Below are 18,968 nucleotides of genomic sequence, written 5' to 3'. Positions count from 1 at the left end.
CCATTTTGAAAGCAATCTTTTTTGTCTGAGCAGTAGGTCTCTACAGTGGGCTTAAAATATTTAGTAAGCCACATTGTAAACAGACATGCTGTCATCCAGCTTTGCAGTTCCTTTTATAGAGCACAGGCAGAATAAATTAAGCATAATTCTCTTCCCTAAGAATTTGGGGGTGGGAAATGGGCACTGGCTTCAACTTAAAGTCACCAGCTTCATTACTTCCTATCGAGAGTGGGCTGTCGTTTGAAGCCTTGAAACCAGGCCTTGCCTTTTCCTTTGTAGCCATGAAAGTCCTAGATGGCATCTTCAATATAAAGCTGTTTTGTGCACATTGAAAATCTGTTTAGTGTATCCACCTTCATCGCTGATCTCAGCTAGCTAGAGCTTCTGGAGAACTTGCTGCAGCTTCTCCAGCAGCACTTGGTGCCTCACCTTGCACTTTTATGTTACGGAGACGGCTTCTTTCCTTAAACTACATGAACCAACCTCTGCTAGCTTCCAGCTTTTCTTCTGCATCTTCCTCACCTCTCTCAGCCTTCATAGAATTAAAGAGAGTTAGGGCCTTGCTCTGGATTAGGCTTTGGCTTAAGGGAAGGTTGTGACTGGTTTCATCTATCCAGACCGCTGAAACTTTCTCCATATCAGCAACAAGGCTGTTTTTGCTTTATTATTGTTCGTGTGTTCCCTGGAGTAACACTTTTAATTTCCTTCAAGAACTTTTCCTTTGCCCTCACAACTTTGATTAACTTCGGCACAAGAGGCCCAGCTTTCGGCTGTCCTGGCTGTCACCATGCTTTCCTCGCGAAGCCTGATATTTTCTGGCTTTTGATGTAAAGTGAGAGATGTCCAACTCTCCCTTTTACTTGAACACAGAGGGGCAATTGTAAGGTTATTAACTGGCCTGACGTCAATTTTTTTTTTTTTTTTTTTTTTTTTTTTTGAGATGGAGTCTTGCTCTGTCGCCCAGGCTGGAGAGCAGTGGCGCGATCTCGGCTCACTGCAAGCTCCACCTTCTGGGTTCACGCCATTCTCCTGCCTCAGCCTCCCGAGTAGCTGGGACTACAGGCGCCCACCACCACGCCCAGCTAATTTTTTGTATTTTTTAGTAGACATGGGGTTTCACCACATTAGCCAGGATGGTCTCGATCTCCTGACCTCATGATGCACCCGCCTCGGCCCCCCAAAGTGCTGGGATTACAGGCCTGAGCCTCTGCACCTGGCCAACCTGACTTCAATATTGTTGTGTCTCAGGAATAGGGAGCCCCAGGAGAGGGAGGAAAATGGGGAATGGCTGGTCCCTGGAGTTGTCAGAACACACATGACATTTATCAATTAAGTTTGCTGTCGTATGTGGGCGTGGTTTGTGGTGCCCCTAAATAGTGACAATAGTTAAGGACAAAGGTCACTGATCACAGGCCACCGTCACAGATATAATCATGAAAAAGATGAAATATGAGAATTCCCAAGCATGACAGACACAAATCGAGCACACGGTGTTAAGAAAGTGCCCATAGACTCTCTTGGCGCAGACTTGCCACAAGCCTTCAGTATGTAAAAAACCCAAAAAACAATATCCGTGAAGCACAATAAAGTGAGGTGCATTGTTGAAGTTGATGGTGTTCACTATATGCTTCATAACCACAGTAGAATTCTGTACTTTGGAGTTTGGACTGGGCAAAAATGTAGTGATAACCTATCGATTATGGCCTTAGCAGAGACATATTCCATAGGAAGCAACAGAAGCCAGCCCTGGCTAGTGTAGGCAAAAGTGGGGTGTGTAGAAGGGGCCTGGTGTCTTTCACAGGGTCTAAGGAACAGTGGGCACATGAGCAGCAGGAAGGGATGGGACCAGGCCAGCCCTGGTCAGGGACTCCCCCTCAGAGCACTGGGCTTTACAGTTCTCGAACCCCAGTCCTCGGCCTCCGTGCCCTTCACTTTACGTCTTGAGCAGGAGAATCATAGTGGCCAGGAGAAATCCAGTCAGCTGTAGTCAGGCTCAGGGTCACAGATCAGGAGCCTGATGCCAGGGGCCCAGCCTGTCCGCCCAGCAGGTGACCCCTGTGGCTGTCGGGGAAGCAGTGAGTTGGTGCTGGAGCGTGCCTTTCCTGAGTGTGGCCTGTGCATTGGGCAGGGGAGGGGACCTCTGTCGGGCTGCCTCTGAACTTCCTCCGTGTCCCCACAGCCGCTCCTCTGGAAGAGCTAACAGTGGGAACCTCCTGCCTCCCTGACACGTTCACCAAGCTGATAAAGCCCCAGGAAAACACCTGCAGCTTGGAGGAGTTTGTCCTCCAGCTGGAGCTGTCTGGGTATAGTCCCGAAGACCTGACTGCTGCCTTGGAGATCCTGGAAGTCATTATAGCCACGGGTTGTTTTGGGATTGACAAGGAGGAGCTGCGCAGACGGTTCTCGGCCTTGGAGAAGGCAGGTGGCGGGCGCACCAGGACATTCGCAGATTGCGTCCAGGTGAGCTGTGCCTTAGGTTAGCCGGATATCACTGAAGCGGAAATTGCAGCTCCCAGGCCAGGTGCACACTGAAGATGGGCTTGATTTGGGGCATAGCATGCTGCATTCTTTTTAACGTTGAATAAGTCATTAACATTTGAAAACTGGGGCATTTCATGTCCGCGTTGAGGGTGCAGTTGTGGATTCACAACCGCACCACAGCTGACGTGGTTCACAGCAGCCAGAGAGGAAGAGAAGCTGCTCCAGGGCACAGGGCTAGCAAGGGGCAGCCCCGGGGTTAGGAGCCCGCCCGCCTCGCGAGCCTGGGCTGCTCGGGGCACTCAACCCGCCAGGGAGGGGAGGTCACCAGCGCGGAGGATCCCGGGCTCCCCACAGACCCCCTGTGTCTCCTGCCTCCCCAGGCCCTCCTGGAGCAGCACCAGGTGCTGGAGGTCGGCGGCAACACTGCGCGCCTGGTAGCCATGGGCTCTGCCTGGCCCTGGCTCCTGCACTCGGTGTGGCTGAAAGAGAGAGGACGCCGACATCCAGAGAGAAGACCCCCAGGCCAGACCCCCAGAGCGGTCTTCCAGCGAGGACAGTCCCCTCGAGGGGCAGGCGCCTCCTTCTCACAGCCCCCGGGGCACCAAGAGGCGTGCCAGCTGGGCCAGTGAGAATGGGGAGACCGACACTGAGGGCACCCAGATGACCCCTGCCAAGAGGCCAGTACTCCAGGACTCAAACTTCGCCCCCATCCTTGGGCCCAGAGCTGAAGATGGAGCAGAAGCCCAGGCCCCATCTTCACCCCCAGCTCTTGAAGACACCGCTGCAGCGGGGGCAGCACGGGAAGACCGAGAGGGTGTTGGGGAGTTCAGTTCCCCAGGCCAAGAGCAGCTGAGTGGCCAGGCGCAGCCTCCAGAGAGCTCTGAAGACCCCAGAGTTACCGTGCATCTTGTCCCCCACCCCACCTCACTCCACCCGCGCTTTCCCTCCCCTCCGCCCCGATGGACCCCACGCCTTCCTCCGGGATATGGGGGACCTGCCACTGACACAAAAGGGGCTTGACTTCAGCTTCTGGGAGCCTGAGCCCCGACGGGGCAGGATGCTGCCTATAAATGGATTTCCAGGGGAGCACAGGCCTCCCACACCCCCAGGCAGCACTGTGAGTTCTGGAGTGGGAGCTCAGGCGATGGGGCCAGCGTGTGTGCTGCAGCGGCTGCTGTGGGGCAGTAACGGCAGGGAGGTCTCACCCTCCTCGGGTGGCAGCACGCCCTTTCCTGTCCTGCACGTCTGCCAGCAGCAGCCTTCTCATGTGGCTTCTCTGGGCGTTTTTGTTTTCTTTGGGCTGTTTTTGCCTCGGGCTTTACACCACCCTTGTGGTCAGGGCTTCTGGGTGGAAAAGGAGGTGTTCGCTGGCTTCCTCTGGTGTGGGGCTTGTCCGGGCCTGGGACGCTGCTTGCATGTGGCACTGTATGCGGCAGTCTCCCCGGCCCCGCCACCTCCCGAGTGGCTGCTCTGTGAGATGATCGTTGTCGTTTTTTTTGACGCTTCATCCCCTGAGCCTCGAGGTGCCCTGCTCATGCTGGGTGCCATGCTGAAGGTGGGGAGGCAGAGATGGCTTCCCTGACTTTCCGAGTCTCTCTCATTCTCTTCCTCTTCCCTCAGGGTTCGCAGAGAGTTTTGGAGCCAGCAGCATCTCCCATGCAGCGCAGGAAAGGTGGGTGTGTGGGGTTCTGGCTCCAGGGCTTCAGGTGGGGCTCTTGACAGGACCGAGGGTAAGGATTTGTGTGAGGGTTTTTTTTTTTTTTTTTTTTTTTTTTGAGGCGGAGTCTCGCTCTGTCCCCCGGACTGGAGTGCAGTGGCCGGATCTCAGCTCACTGTAAGCTCCACCTCCCGGGTTTACGCCATTCTCCTGCCTCAGCCTCCCGAGTAGCTGGGACTACAGGCGCCTGCCGCCTCGCCCGGCTAGTTTTTGTATTTTTAGTAGAGACGGGGTTTCACTGTGTTAGCCAGGATGGTCTCGATCTCCTGACCTCGTGATCCGCCCGTCTCGGCCTCCCAAAGTGCTGGGATTACAGGCTTGAGCCACTGCGCCCGGCCTGTGTGAGGGTTTTTGAGGGTCTTTCCCCAGGTGCCAGCTCTGACAGGCTGCCCAGCACCGTGGTTCTCGGCAGGGGTACTTGGAGGGGCGCGGTGGGTGAGCAGCAGGCGTGCTGAGCACCAGCAGTGCCCAGGTCGGCCTGGAACAAGGGCTGCGCTTCCAGAATGCCCAGGGCACTGGCGGAGAACCATGCCTGGTGCCGTCAGCTGCGCTTCACTGGCTCCTCACGACCCACAGGCACCTCACCCACTCCTGCAGATGAGCCAGGGCCACAGAGGGATAAGCCCTGAATGCCCAGCTGCCCCTGGGACAACTGTGCCACAGAGTTACAGGAAGCAAGGGGGCCACAGAAGCCCCTCTGGTGGGGGCGTCTCCCATGAGTGTGTGTGCTGACCCCAGATTGGGAGGGCCAAGTGCCCTGTGTCCTGGCCTTCAGGAGCTCAGGTGTGCCCCTCCAAGGCCAGGCGTAGCGATAAGAGCCAGGTGTCCAGCTCTTCTGGGTCCGCCCCGCTCCTGGGCCCCGGGTGGCTGTTCAGTCCCTGGTTTCAAGGAAAGCATTCCTGGAACTCTGCACATGGTGTGGGGCAGAGCTTCAGGGTCACACTCCTGTGAGCTTCGCCACAGCCTGGAGGTAGCTGCTGCCCGGACTGCCAGGAGAGCTGGCAAGTCCAGGAGTCTCAACTCTTGGCCCTCTCCTGCCAACGTGGGTGGGCGCACTGAGGCCTCAGTTACAGCTGCATCTGAGCAGGACCCCACATCGTGGTTCCACCCAGCTGGCGGTCAAGGGCCCCTCTGTCCAGACAGGAGAGAAGCGGGGAGTTTGGAGAGCAGAGAACAAGAGGTGGCGGCTGGTCTCAGCCCTGTGACCTGGGCCAGGCCCAGACACCCCTAAGCCTCAGTGTTCTGTCTGAACGAGCTGCCCTTCTGCCCCCGCCAAGCCCTGATGCCAAGCCCTCCCCCTGCAGGGACTGTGAGAGCATCTGCTTCATCCGCCGGCCATGGCGTGTCGTGGATGGCCACCTGAACCTGCCCGTATGCAAGGGTATGATGGAGTCCATGCTATACCACATCATGACCAGGCCTGGCATCCCCGAGAACTGCCTGCTGCGCCACTACCAGGGATCCTGCAGCCCGTCGCCGTGCTGGAGCTGCTCCAGGTATGGGGCCTTCTCAGGCTCAGCAGGGGGTGGGGGCGGCTGGGTGCTCTCAGTGGCCCAGCCATGATGTTCAGGCCCCAGGCAGCATGCGGTACCACCATACTGCTTGCCTGCACCCCCTCCCCCAGCTTGTCCTGGGCTCTTGCCTCTCAGACCATCCCTCGGTGTCCTTCACCAGCTCCATGGAAGAGGGGGTGCCTGGTGCTTGTCTCTGATGCTTTCTCTGTGCCAGGGATCACTAACTCACGAGCCCGCAGGGCCCCACGGGTCAAGCAGCTGCCCCCTGGTGCGGCTGCTTCCTGCTCGGCTGACAGTTGCCCTGTGCTCCGTTGGCCCAGTGCGCATGGGGCCTCCAGCTCCTCTGGCAGCTAGGAGCTTGAAGTTCAGTGTCACATTCCCCGCGAGCCAAACAGAACCCCACCTGGAAACCAGTCTTGGCTCACAGGACGCTGGGATGCAGCCCCCGCTGCAGGCCTCTCCTCCACAAATGAGATTCATCGTGGTGGCTCCAGCCCGCGCTGTACACATGCTACTCAGGCCGCTGCCTCTCCCACCAGGGCCTCTGCCTGAACCCTTCTGGTACATCCCCACTTGACTCATGCCCAGTTCAGGTGCCCCCTGCTCTGGGAAGTGGCTTCCTCGTACAGAGAGAGCATTCCCTAAATGCTTAAAGAATAAATCAAGCAGGCGAGGGTAGTGCCACTGTAACCTGTGTGTCTGGTGTCTCCAGGGCCTGGAGTCCCTCGGCTGCATCCGGAAGTGCTGGCTGAGAAAGCCAAGGGCCGTCTCGCTCTTCTCCACACCCGTGGTGGAGGAGGTGGAGGTGCCCTCCAGCCTGGACGAGAGCCCCATGGCCTTCTACGAGCCCACCTTGGACTGTACCCTCCGGCTGGGCCGTGTGTTCCCCCACGAGGTCAACTGGAACAAGTGGATCCACCTCTAGGACCCCTATGGGCGTTCCCTCCCTCCCAGCCACCACCTGCCACACCACTCTGCCTGATGCTCAGCAGACCCCACTGTGCCCCGGCCTTGGGTCTGCCGAGCCTCCTGCAGCAGGGGACGGGTGCTCTGGCCAGAGTCACAGCCCGACATGTTTCCCACTGTCCTGGAACTCTGGAAAGAGGGGCTCCCCCACCTGCCTGCTCCCCAGGCTCTTCTGGGCCTGCCCCTTGGGAACTGGCCTCATCACACTGGGAGCTGGTGCTTGTCTCTGGGTCTCCAGAGTTCGCCCCGCCTGTGCACACCTCACATTCCAGACTCCAGCCATCTTGGCAGGATCTCCTGGCTCCTTGAGTGCCCAAGTGCCACCAAGAGGAAGGGCCTTATGGGATATGCCTTGCAGAATAGGGATCGGTGTGCGCTGCTGCTGGGGGACCTCTACAGGGACTGTGGCCCCTCGGCAGGCAGGACATTCCAACCCCTGGCTGGGACTGAACCACCCAGAGCAGAGCAGCTCCCTTTCTGACCTTGGAAGTCACCTGGCAGGCCCCAGCTGGCTGGCTGTCCGTGTCCCTCGGCCTGGCTGGTGACTCCCTGCAGGCTGGAAATGAAGAGTCACTGTAGGTTTGGGTTTTGTTTGTTTTATTTTGTTCTTTCACCTTTTTTCCTCATTTAAAAAAAAAAGTCCCTGTGGAGTGTATTTATTTATTTTTTGATTAAAGGGAAGTAAAATGCGTTCTGTTTTGTGTGTTTCCTAAAGAATCAGTGATTCCCCTAGGGGACTCCCTACTTTGGCTGCAGAACAACCTGGAATGGCTGTTCCCAATGAAACCAAAGGAGAGGGAAGGCCCTGATCCTGAGCTCGGCAGCCCCGCCTGGCCTCAGCCAGCGGTGAGACATGGCCTCCAGGATGGAGAGGGGCACAGGCGACTCCCTCGCCGCTTTCTCAGCTGGTCCCAGGCCCGTCCCCCACAGAGCAGCTCCCAGCCCAGTGCCAGGCCCATGATCAGCTCGGCTCAGCACAGCTGGTGCCATCGGCAGGGCCTGCAGATGGGTCTAGCACCTTGAAGTTCTCTTGAGCTCACATGGTTACATTTTTAAGTTAGTTGCCAACATTTTTAAAATGTAGAGTTCACATTTTTTTTTAAAAAAAATTCAGATCTCTTAAAATGGAAAGTTCCAGTAACAATGGACTTAGCTTCCTGCCTATGGCAGTCAGAGTGTGGAGCAGAGGCTGTTCCCTCTAGGTGGGATGGGCCCCGCCCTGGCCAGCTGTGTCTCACACCCACCTGCAGCTTCTCTCACCTAGAAAAGTGTCCCCTCTGGGGAACGTGTACCCTTAGGACCCCTGACCTGACCCACCTTCCAACCCTGTCTCCATCCTCCCTCTGCGAGGGACGCCCTGGTCACTCTAGGCCACAAACTTCTGGGTGAGGAGGGACAAAGGCAGGGACTTCGGAGTCAGGGTCCTGAGAGAGAGTCCCTGCACTGCCAAGCCTGGTCAGGTCTTAGTGTTCATTTTTTTTCTCTTTAAAGTTTCAAGTGTAGAAACAATAGTGGTCTATGGGATTTTTTGAGGCAATCAAGTAGAATAGCAGATGTGGTCTGCTTCATAAATAAAATGCTGTACAAATGGGAATGTATTTGGGAATGTGTGGTGTGGTGGAAGAAAGGTTTGGGAATCCGGTAAATGTTTCTAAAAATCCGACCCTCACATTCATATTTCAGAGCCTTAGTTTTGTTGTCTGAAAACGGGGAAGAGTGTCTCCCTCGAGGGAGGCAAGGTGAGCTGAAGAGCACCAGGTGCAAGTGCATAGTCGGGTTCAGCAGGTTCCCTTCTTTGCCTGTGCCTCCCAGATGATGGAGAGAGTGGGTGTATGTTGGAAGATGAGACAGGGATGGTGGGGACTGCTCTCAGATGGTGAGATGGGGCTTCTGTGAACACCAGCCCACATTCCCACAGTCATTCTGCCCAAGGATGACCTGTTCCTTCTTCCCCTCCTTCCTACCCATCATGAAGCCCCTCATCTGCCCACCCATCTATCCATCCATCTACCTACCTATCTACCCATCCATTCATCTGTCCATCCATCCATCTGCCCATCCATCCACCCAACTGTCCACTACCCATCCATCCATTCATTTGTCCATCCATCCATTCGCCCATCCATCTACCCACCTATCCATCCATCCACTCATCTGTCCATCCATCCATCCATCCATCCATCCACCAATCCATCTACCCACCTACCCATCCATCCACTCATCTGTCCATCCATCCATCCATCCATCCATCCATCCATTCATCCATCCATCCATCTGCCCATCCACCCATCCATCCATCCACCCGCCTACCCATCCACTTGTCTTCCCATCCATCCGTCCATCCACCTACCCATCCACCTATTCCTCTGTCCATCCATCCATCCACCTACCCATCCATTCATTCATCTGTCCATCCATCCATCCACCCACCCATCTGCCCATCCACCCATCCATCCATCCTTCCAAGGCAGCTCTCTGCACAGAAGTCTCCAGAAACCACAGCATTGACCAGTAGTTGTGAGCTGAGATGCCTTCAGGGGCCAGGCAGGTAATAAATGAGAGGAAAGGGGCCTTGGGTTAAATACTAGGGAGTAATAGCAACTGTGGAAAACTAAAATGTGTATGCCCAGGCTGTGAAGGAATGCAAATTTGGAAGAAACATTAAGTACTAACTACCAAACAAAACCTATGAAGGGGCAAAAATGGGTCTCTGGCCCTTTTGCGGCTGCCACAACAGTGCTAGGTGGTGGCTCTGGGTCTCCTGCAGAGAGGGTAGGGAACGCAAAGACCAGATGGGCACCCGCACGAGGCCTGAACACCTCAGCTTTGTGTCCCCAGCTTCCCTGTACCCCACAGTCTTGCCCTTCTCACTCTTAATTCTTTTCTCTTTTTCTTAGATAAGCAAATACATGAATGTATTCTCTTACATACAACATTTCAAATCTGGGCAAAGCCTCTGGGCCCCTCTCCTTCAAGGCCCCTCCCCTTCAGGGCCCCTCCCACTTTCCCTCTTCCCATTTCCATCCATATCTGTCTGTGCACACCCTGGGAAGCCCTGGCCTGTGATGCTACGTGACATAAAACACGCCCCCAACACGGCTAACTCAGCGACCCCCTGGCACATCCGCATCAGCATGCCCTATTATGGGAGTGTTTTGAGGAAGCAGCCAAAGCTTTAGCAGAAAACCCCACCCAGGAAAGCTTCACCAGAGAGTCTTTCTCCACTACAGCAATGCCCCTGCTCCCTCCTCATCAAACAAGGGCAATTTTGCAAGCGTTTCCATGGGAAATCATGAGGCACTCACTTTACAGTCCTGATATGGTTCCTTCTGACTTTTTGTTTCCTAATCTTAAAAGAAAAAGAAAAAATCTTTAAAGGGCACCTTTCTTCAGTTAGTAATATAAAAAAGATGGCATTGCCACGGTGAAATTCCCAGGACCCTCAGTTTTTCAGGGAGGGGCTGAGTGGCTGCTCATTGCCCACCAAAGTGTCTTGACCTTGATGGAACTTATGTTGAGAAAGAAAGTTTGTCTCTTATTTTTAATCTTTGAATTCCATTTTCCACCAACTTTTTTTTTCTTTTTGTTTGAGACAGGTTTTCACTCTTGTTCCCCAGGCTGGAGTGCAACTGCGTGATCTTGGCTCACTGCAATCTCCGCCTCCTGGGTTCAAGTGACTCTCCTGCCTCAGATTCCGAGTCGCTGGGATTACAGGCATGTGTCCCCACGTCCGGCTAATTTTGTATTTTCAGTAGAGACGGGGTTTCTCCATGTTGGTGGTGTGAGCCACCGCGCCCGGGCTCCACAAACGTTTTGAAGTCGCGAATGTGTGTATCTGTGCACATACATGCTGTGTATGTATGTGTGGGGGCATTTGTGTGTGTGAGTGTGCATGTATGTGCGTGTGTGGCGTCTCCCTCCTTACCTCCACTGCCCAACGCGGGTCCATCCACCCAAAGGGTAGAATCCAAACTTTGTTGAATTAAACAAACTCCTGCCGCTTCACCCCGTCTTCATCGCCCATATTGTCTGCCACAGAGGGCTGCTGTGACGATTGTTCAGGGTCACCTGTATAAGCGCCAGGCAGATGACACTTGTGTGTCCCTTTTCCCCTGGACAGCAGAGCGCGACGGCACTGCCTTCAGCCGACATCTGCAGGTTGCAGTGCTTACCAGCAGGTGGCAGCAGCCGCCCAAGCATCTTTGTTTTCCGTTACTTTGTCTTGGTTTCCAAATGTCTGGTGCTCTTGGTCCATACAGGCGCCAGGGTGACGCCAGTGAGAGCTGACTGGGGCAGGGCATGACTTACCCATACAATTGATGATATCCTAGCAACAAGATTTCCTGAGCACCTGCCAGATGCCAGACACTGTTCTGGGCACATTACACACATTAACTCGACGCCACAACAGCCCTAAGACGTCTGCCTGATCAGTATACCCATTTCATAGATGAGGAAGCTGAGGCGCAGGAGGTAAAATCATGTCCACAGGGCTGGAGGCTGGAAAGCGGATCTGCTGCTATTCCCAGTCTGCCAGCCTCAGGGACCTCCCCATCACACTGCCTTCCAGGGATGGGATTTGTTTTAGGGTGGTGGAGGAGCCAGCATTGTGCTGGGAGACTCCCTAAAGAGTAGGATGAAAGGGTTTCTTATCTGGGGTCATCATTTTTTTTTTTCTTTGAGACAGAGTCTCACTCTGTTGGCCAGCCTGGAGTGCAGTGGTGCGATCTCTGCTCACTGCAACCTCCGGCTCCTGGGTTCAAGTGATTCTCCTGCCTCAGCCTCCAGAGTAGCTGGGATTACAGGCACCCACCACCATGCCCAGCTAATTGTTGTATTTTTAGTAGAGATGGGGTTTTGCCACGTTGGCCAGGCAGGTCTTGAACTCCTGCCCTCTGGTGATTCACCCACCTCGGCCTCCCAAAGTGCTGGAATTACAGACATGAGCCACTGCGCCTGGCCTGGGGCCATCGATTTTTGAAAGAAAAGCCTTCACATTTGTCACCCTTAGACACAGGGGGGAGACCTATGATTGCCCCATGGTCTGAGCAATGAAGGAAGGGCTCTTGGCTCTGATTACAGACTCCCCAGGAGGCGGTCTGTTTCATCTGCACACCTCATTCCGTGCCTTTTCTAGGTCTGGGGCAGATGGTTCCCTCCTCTTTGCATACCGCTTTGCCAGTCACTGCTCTACCATTGATTTATTCATTCATTCACTCACTCATTCAATGTTTTTGAACACCTGCTCTATACCAGGCACTATTCTAGGCTCTGAGACCCAGCGGAGACTTAGATCCCTGCTCTAGCAGGGTAGACAGTAAATATGATGGATAAATAACACAGATGTATGAAAGGATATAATAAGTGTGATGGAAAAAGCAAAACCAGGCAGTGGGGTGTTGCACTTTGAATAAAGGGCCCAACCCAACGTGGAGAAGGTGACGTTCGAGCAGACTTGACTCCATCCTCTCATCTTGCATGAATGCGTGGGTGTTTCCTGACGGCAGATGAGTCCTCTTCTTGTTCTTCCCTGTCGAGAGTTTAAAGGAAGTGCCTGCTTCCTTTACTGTCAGTGGAATGGGCTCCCGGGAGGGGAAGTGCATGTGCTCACGGCTCCATCTTCCACCCAAAGTCCCCTTCCTGGGTTCTGCCGGTGCACCTGGGGCTGGGCGGGCTATGCAGGGCTGTGCCATACCATGGGGCCAGCAGCCGGACCGAGGCAAACAACATCCCCAGATAGGAGGGAGGAAAGGGCTTTCACCTCCAGCAGGGGGGCCAAAAGGAGCTCAGGAATGGGGCAGGGCATGATGGACTCCAGGCAAATCACTGCCTTTTTCTGGGCCTTCACTTCCCTCTGTCTCCTTCCGTCGTTAAAGCATCTAGAACCCCCAGACAGCATCCCAGACTGAGATCTCGCAGGAACTGTTGATGGTTGGAGAGCTGGGGTTGTGTGTTCTTTGAATTCCAGCAGAGAGCAATGAAAGCTTCAAGGCCTCTGGAGGGAAGCATTTATGAACTCTCTGGGAAGGAGATTGGGAAGGGCTGGGGCCACAGCCCTCTTCTCCTCTGACCTGGAGCCTAGCTCAAGGTGATGATGGAAAGACAACCCCCTGCCTGGCTGGGCGTGGTGGCTCACGCCTGCAATCCCAGCACCTTGGGAGGCTGAGGAGGGTGGGTCACTTCAGGTCAGGAGTATGAGACCAGCCTTACCAACATGGTGAAATCCCGTCTCTACTAAAAATACAAAAATTAGCCGAGTGTGGTGGCAGGTGCCTGTAATCCCAGCTACTCAGGAGGCTGAAGCAGGAGAATTGCTTGAACCGGGAAGCAGAGTTTTCAATGAGCCAACATTGTGCTATTGTACTGCAGCCTGGGTAACAATGTGAGACTGTCTAAAAACCACAAAAACAAATGAACCAAAAAAAAAAAAAAAAGACAACTGACATCTAATAAGGGCTTGTTCCACCCTGTCTTTTCATTCACAGAGCAAGCCGAGAGACTTACTTATTCCTTTATAAAAGAGAAAACTGAGGCTCGGTAACAGCAAATGACTTGCCCCAGGTCATTCATGAAAGGTGCTAGTGCCTGGTCTTCTGGGGCCTTTGAATGGGGTGATATGGTTTGGCTGTTTGTCCCCTCCAAATCTCATGTTGAACTGTGATTCTCAATGTTGGAGGTGAGGCCTGTGGGGAGGTGACTGGATCATGGAGGGAGACCCCTCCTGAACAGCTTAGCACCATCCCCTTGGTGATGAGTGAGTTCTCACTCAGTCACTTCATGGGAGATCCGGGTAAGTCTTGCTGTGTTGCTGGGCTGGAGTTTAGTGGTGTGAACTCGGCTCACTGCAACTCTGCCTCCTGGGTTCAAGCAATTCTCCTGCCTCGGCCTCCCAAGCAGCTGGGACTACAGGCACACGCCATCAAGCCTGGCTGATTTTTGTATTTTTTTTTTTTCAGTAGAGATGGGGTTTCACCATATTGCTCAGGCTGGTCTCAATCTCCTGACCTCAGGTGATCCGCCCACCTTGGCCTCCCAAAGTGATTACACACGTGAGCCACATGCCCGGCGATCTGTTTGTTTAAAAGAGTCTGGGACCTCCCACTTTGCTCTCTTCCTCCAGATCTTGCCAGGTGACACGCAGGCTCCCGCTTCACCTTCTGCTATAATTGGAAGCTGCCTGAGGCCTCACCCAGAATAAATGTTGGTGCCTTGCTTCCTGCACAGCCTGCAGAACTGTGAGCCAATTAAGCTTCTTTGTAAATTACCTAGTTCCTGATATTTCTCTTTTTTATTTTTATTTTTTGAGACAGGATCTCTCTGTCACTCACGTTGGAGTGCAGTGGCACCATCTCGGCTCACTGCAACCTCTGCCTCCCAGATTCAAGCGATTCTCGTGTCTCAGCCTCCTGAGTAGCTGGGATTACAGGCATGTGCCACCATGCTGGATTAATTTTTGTATTTTTAGTAGAGACAGGGTTTTGCCATGTTGGCCAGGCTGGTCTTGAACTCCTGGCCTCAAGGGATCCGCCTGCCTCAGCCTCCCAAAGTGGTGGGATTATAGGCGTGATCCCAGCCCAGCCTGGTATTTCTTTATAGTGACACAAGGACTAATGCAGGGTCCTTCCTTAGATTGGAAGCAGAGTCCTTACTGTGGGGATAATATCAGAATAATGCTAGAACACTTTCTGCTGCAGGGGACAGAAACCCACCTCAAACCAGCTTAAGCATAAAAAGGAAATTTATCAGCTCACTGATTCAGCTAGGGTAGGCAGGATTATGCTGTGGTAACAAACAACCCCATCTTAGAACAACAAAGGATTGATTTCTTGCTCACGATACACGTCTATCACAGGTGAACTGAAACTTCAGTCTGTATCTCCTCACCCAAGGGCCCAGGTGCCCAGGCAGATGGAGCAGTCACCATCATCATCCGTCTCTGTGACAGCGAGGAAAATCCCCCTAGGGGGCGTGGCAGCCATCTGAAAAATGCTCTGCCCAGAAGTGAGACTTATCACTTCTGCTCACAACTGCCCAGTCCCAGCCAGTCACATGGCCCCATCTGGCTACAGAGGGTCAGGAGGTACAATCCTGCCATGTGTCCAGAAGGCCAAAAGCTGGAAATATTTGGTGAATAGGGTAAAGACTTCCATACTAATGTATCTAAACAGTCCAGGAGAAACGTGGTTTCAGGCATGGCTGGATCCAGGATCTCAAGAGCTATTACTGGGACTATGTCTCCATCTCTCAGCTCTGCTTTCTTGTGTGTTTCTAGCTGCCCCTCCCAGTACCCTCCTTACAGCTTAGTAATCCAAGCAGAAAGAGAGTATGGACCACTAGGGTATGTCTGTCCTTAAACTGCACTGTTGCCACGGGGAAGAAACGTCCTATTGGGCAGGCCTGGGTCACGTAGCCACTCGCAGATCTGGGGTCGGCCATGTCTCCAAACTGCTGCACAGGCAGATGCAACGGGCACCCACAGGGGTCTGCTAAACCTTCCTCACCTCTCAATCTAGGAACTTTCCAGCAGGGCAAGGTGAAAAAGAGCTGAAATTGGCATCAGGAGCCCAGAGTTCTGGTTCCAACTCTGACCACTCATTCAGTGTGTGACCTCAGGCAGGCGACCAGAGTGAGGTGTGCCTTCATTTCATCTGTCAAATGGATGACTTTGCCCCTCAGAGCTTGCAAGGTGAGGAATGCGGCAGCTGGGAAAGTGATGTTGCTATCGGTCCCCCTTCCTCTTAAGTGAGGCTTGTCAGCAGTTCTGGCCTGGTCTTTGGAGGGCAAGGAACTACCCGTCCCACTTGCTCCTGACCCTTAGTCATACCTCCAGGCCTTTGTCCAGGCTCTTCCCTCTGCCCCAAATAGCTGGTACATCTTTTTTTTTTTTTTTTTTTTGAGACGGAGTCTCGCTCTGTCACCCAGGCTGGAGTGCAGTGGCCAGATCACAGCTCATTGCAAGCTCCGCTCCCGGGTTTACGCCATTCTCCTGCCTCAGCCTCCCGAGTAGCTGGGATTACAGGCGCCGCCACCTCGCCCGGCTAGTTTTTGTATTTTTAGTAGAGACGGGGTTTCACAGTGTTAGCCAGGATGGTCTCGATCTCCTGACCTCGTGATCCGCCGGTCTCGGCCTCCAAAGTGCTGGGATTACAGGCTTGAGCCACTGCGCCCGGCCATAGCTGGTACATCTAACAACTCTTATTCATTTTTCTTTTTTTTTTTTTTTTTTGAGATGTAGTCTCACTCTGTCACCCAGGCTGGAGTACAGTGGTGCAATCTCTGCTCGCTGCAACCTCCATTTTCCAGATTCTCCTGCCTCAGCCTCCTGAGTAGCTGGGATTACAGGCATGCGCCACCACACCCAGCTAATTTTTGTATTTTTAGTAGACACTGGGTTTCACCATGTTGCCCAGGCTGGTCTCGAACTCCTGACCTCAAATGGTCTGCCCACCTCGGCCTCCCAAAGTGCTAGGATTACAGTCATGAGCCACCACTCCCAGCCTCCTATTCACTTTTCAAAGTCCAACCAACACCACCTCCTCCCTGAAGCCCCCTGGCCCTCTTGATGTTCTCTTTGGGCTACCATCGGTAAGTGAGCCGGGCCTCACTCATACCAGCCAAGACAGCAGACTGTGCATATCTCTTCCCAACTCTGTGTTTAGACTCAAATCAGGAGCATGAAATTACACCATGGAAATAAGCAAATGCTACAAATCAGGCTTTACTGAGTGTCTACTATGTGCCAGGCTGAGACTAAAGGCAGTGAACAAAATAGAGTTGCTGGCCTGGTATGACTTGTGTTTTATCTTTATCTTTGTTTCCAGTATGCGTTTATCTCTGTCTATCCAACCAACCATTCTTCCTTCAAGCTCTTTATTAAAGCCATTAAGAGTAACAGCAAAGACTTTTGCACCAACTTAATACCATCCTCCTATCCATCCATACATTCATCCATCCTCCACCCACCCTCCTACCTACTAATCCGTCCTTTCAGGTGATGAGCCAGCTCTTGTCTCCAACTTTTAAGAGACAGGGTCTTGATCTGTGACCCAGGCTGGAGTGCAACGGTGCAATCACAGCTCACTGCAGCCTCAAACTCCTCGGCTCCAGCGATCCTCCCACCTTAGAGTTCCGAGCAGCTGGGACTACAGGCAAGCACCACCACGCCCGGCTAATTTTTTTTTAAATAATAATTTTTGTAGAGATGGGGCCTTGCTATGTTGCCCAGGCTGGTCTTGGACTCCTGGCCTCAAGTGATCCACCTGCCTTGGCCTCCCAAAGTGCTGGGATCACAGGTGTGAGTTACTGCGCCTGGCCTCCAACTTTGCTCCTCCGTGTTTATGGACTGAGTTCCCTTCAAAGGTGGGATCCTGAGAAACCTCGTCTGCCCCAGTCCAGAGCCCCCCAGTCTGGCCTCAGTCAGGCCCTCCCCAGCCATCTGTGTTCCCCTCCCCCACCCAGCAAGCTCTGGGTGCAGGAGAGCTGCGCTGGTTTCCCGGGAGCTTAGCTCAGGTGACACCTGCAGGTGGCTCCTGGAACCTGTTGCCCCCAAGAAGGTGTGAAAACCACAGCACATCTGGACCCAAGAGTCCCTAGGGTGCAGGTGCAGGGGGTGCTGAGGGCGGCCCCCCTGTGCAGAAGCTGTGCTTCTACTCTTGTGCTCCCATCCAAGTCTCACACCCCTCGATCCCAGGCTCACAGTCCCACTCTTATAACCATCAGTGTTCTAAAACCTTCCAGCCTCCTGCCAGGCACCAAGGACTCTCATGCATTCTCTCAGCTACCTCTCCCAACCACCCCATCTCACAGATGAGAAATGAAGGACCAACTTCTGCTGACTTCCAACGCAACCCTGCTCCAAAAGCATGAGTGAGCCAGAGCTGGCTCCTCCAGCACGGCCCTGCAGCCTGCAGTCTGACCTTTGCAGAAGACGGGGCCAGGCCAGGGTGGCCCCAGCTCTACTAAAAACACAAAAATTAGCCAGGTGTAGTGGTGTGTGCCTGTAATTCCAGCTACTCGGGGGCTGATGAAGGAGAATCGCTTGAACCGGGGAGACAGAGGTTGCGGTGAGCTGAGATTGCACCACTGCACTCCAGCCTGGGCGACAAGAGTGAAACTCTGTCTCAAAAGAAAAAAAAAAAGAAAAAGAAAATGTTGCTAAGAAGTATTTTCTTAGCTTCTTAATTCACACTTCGACAGGTTCTCTGACAAATCAATGATAAAAAACTTGACCTCCCTTCAGTTATCCAGGATGAACAAATAAGATGCAGGACTGAACTAGGGCGGGGTGGGGGGGTCAGCAGGACGTGTGGCTGGAGCACACTGCATGGTTCTGGCCTGCACCCTCCCTCCATGAATGCCACAGGGGAAGGGTCCCATGAGCCTTGGCCTGCTATGTAATTGGTGTTTAACAAATATCTCTTGAGCGCATAAAGGGAATTTTTAAAAACTTAGCAGAAGTTAGGAAAAGAAATCTTGGTTGGTGGGGAGCTGTTTCCACGAGACGCAACAGACTGATTTTAAGCCTGGAAACCCCGAGTGGCCCTCTACAAGTGGGACGGCCCCTTGGGCACCCAGGCTGTCACTGACGATTGATGTTCTCACCCCTGCCTGCCTCAGCTCTGGCCACAGAAGGAAGGAAGCTGACGTTTATTGAGGGTCTGCTCTGGGCTGTCTACTGTACACGGGTGACATCGCCAATTTCCCCCAGGTGGGTCATGCCTTCCCCATTGTCCGGACAAGGAAACTCTAGACCAGAGAGGGGCGGCGACTTGGCTCAGGTAGCACAGCCAGAAGGTATCAGAGTCGGGATTCAGACCTTCGTCCATGGGCCACCCAAAATCTTCCCATTCCCGGGGTCAATGTGGGCTCACTCCATCCCCTTTCCCTTCCTGCTGGCAGATGACAAGGAACAACATGGACTTCTTGCAGCTCCTGGAGGCAGAAGCTGGAGGCCTGGACTCAGCATCTTTCACACTATGCCCTGATCCCACAAAGCCCCGGAGGTGCTGTGGACCAGCTTGCAACACAAGACCCCAGAAGGGAAGATGGCTGTTGTCATCTGTTGACCACAGACATGTTTGCTGTGCACACTCATGCACATGGGTGAGCTCCATGGGCCCAGACATGTACAGGGCAGGTGAATGTATGGAGTACCATGGGCATTATTCCAGGCCCACAGGCACATGCAATCACACACAGGTGGACATGCCACTGCGCACCTAAGACACACACACACTCACGCACGCATATGCACACACGCATATGCACACACACATGCATATGCACGTGCA

At 53.6% G+C, this 18,968-nt stretch overlaps 1 protein-coding gene across 1 annotated transcript in view; it reads left to right on the top strand.

Moving 5' to 3' along the window:
• GTF3C1 (general transcription factor IIIC subunit 1) overlaps nt 1–18,968 on the top strand; it is a 102,188-nt gene that overhangs the window by 80,601 nt on the left and 2,619 nt on the right. The window contains 4 exon segments of the mRNA XM_033217908.1: nt 2,180–2,460; nt 2,862–2,965; nt 2,967–3,376; nt 4,102–4,153. Coding sequence (XP_033073799.1) covers nt 2,180–2,460; nt 2,862–2,965; nt 2,967–3,376; nt 4,102–4,153 — 847 coding nt within the window.

The sequence above is a fragment of the Trachypithecus francoisi genome, unplaced genomic scaffold (genome assembly GCF_009764315.1).
Source record: "Trachypithecus francoisi isolate TF-2019V2 unplaced genomic scaffold, Tfra_2.0 Lachesis_group10, whole genome shotgun sequence".
Taxonomy (NCBI): Eukaryota; Metazoa; Chordata; class Mammalia; order Primates; family Cercopithecidae; genus Trachypithecus; species Trachypithecus francoisi.
Note: the sequence above shows the minus strand (reverse complement) of the source record. Positions and strands in the feature narration are given on the sequence as shown.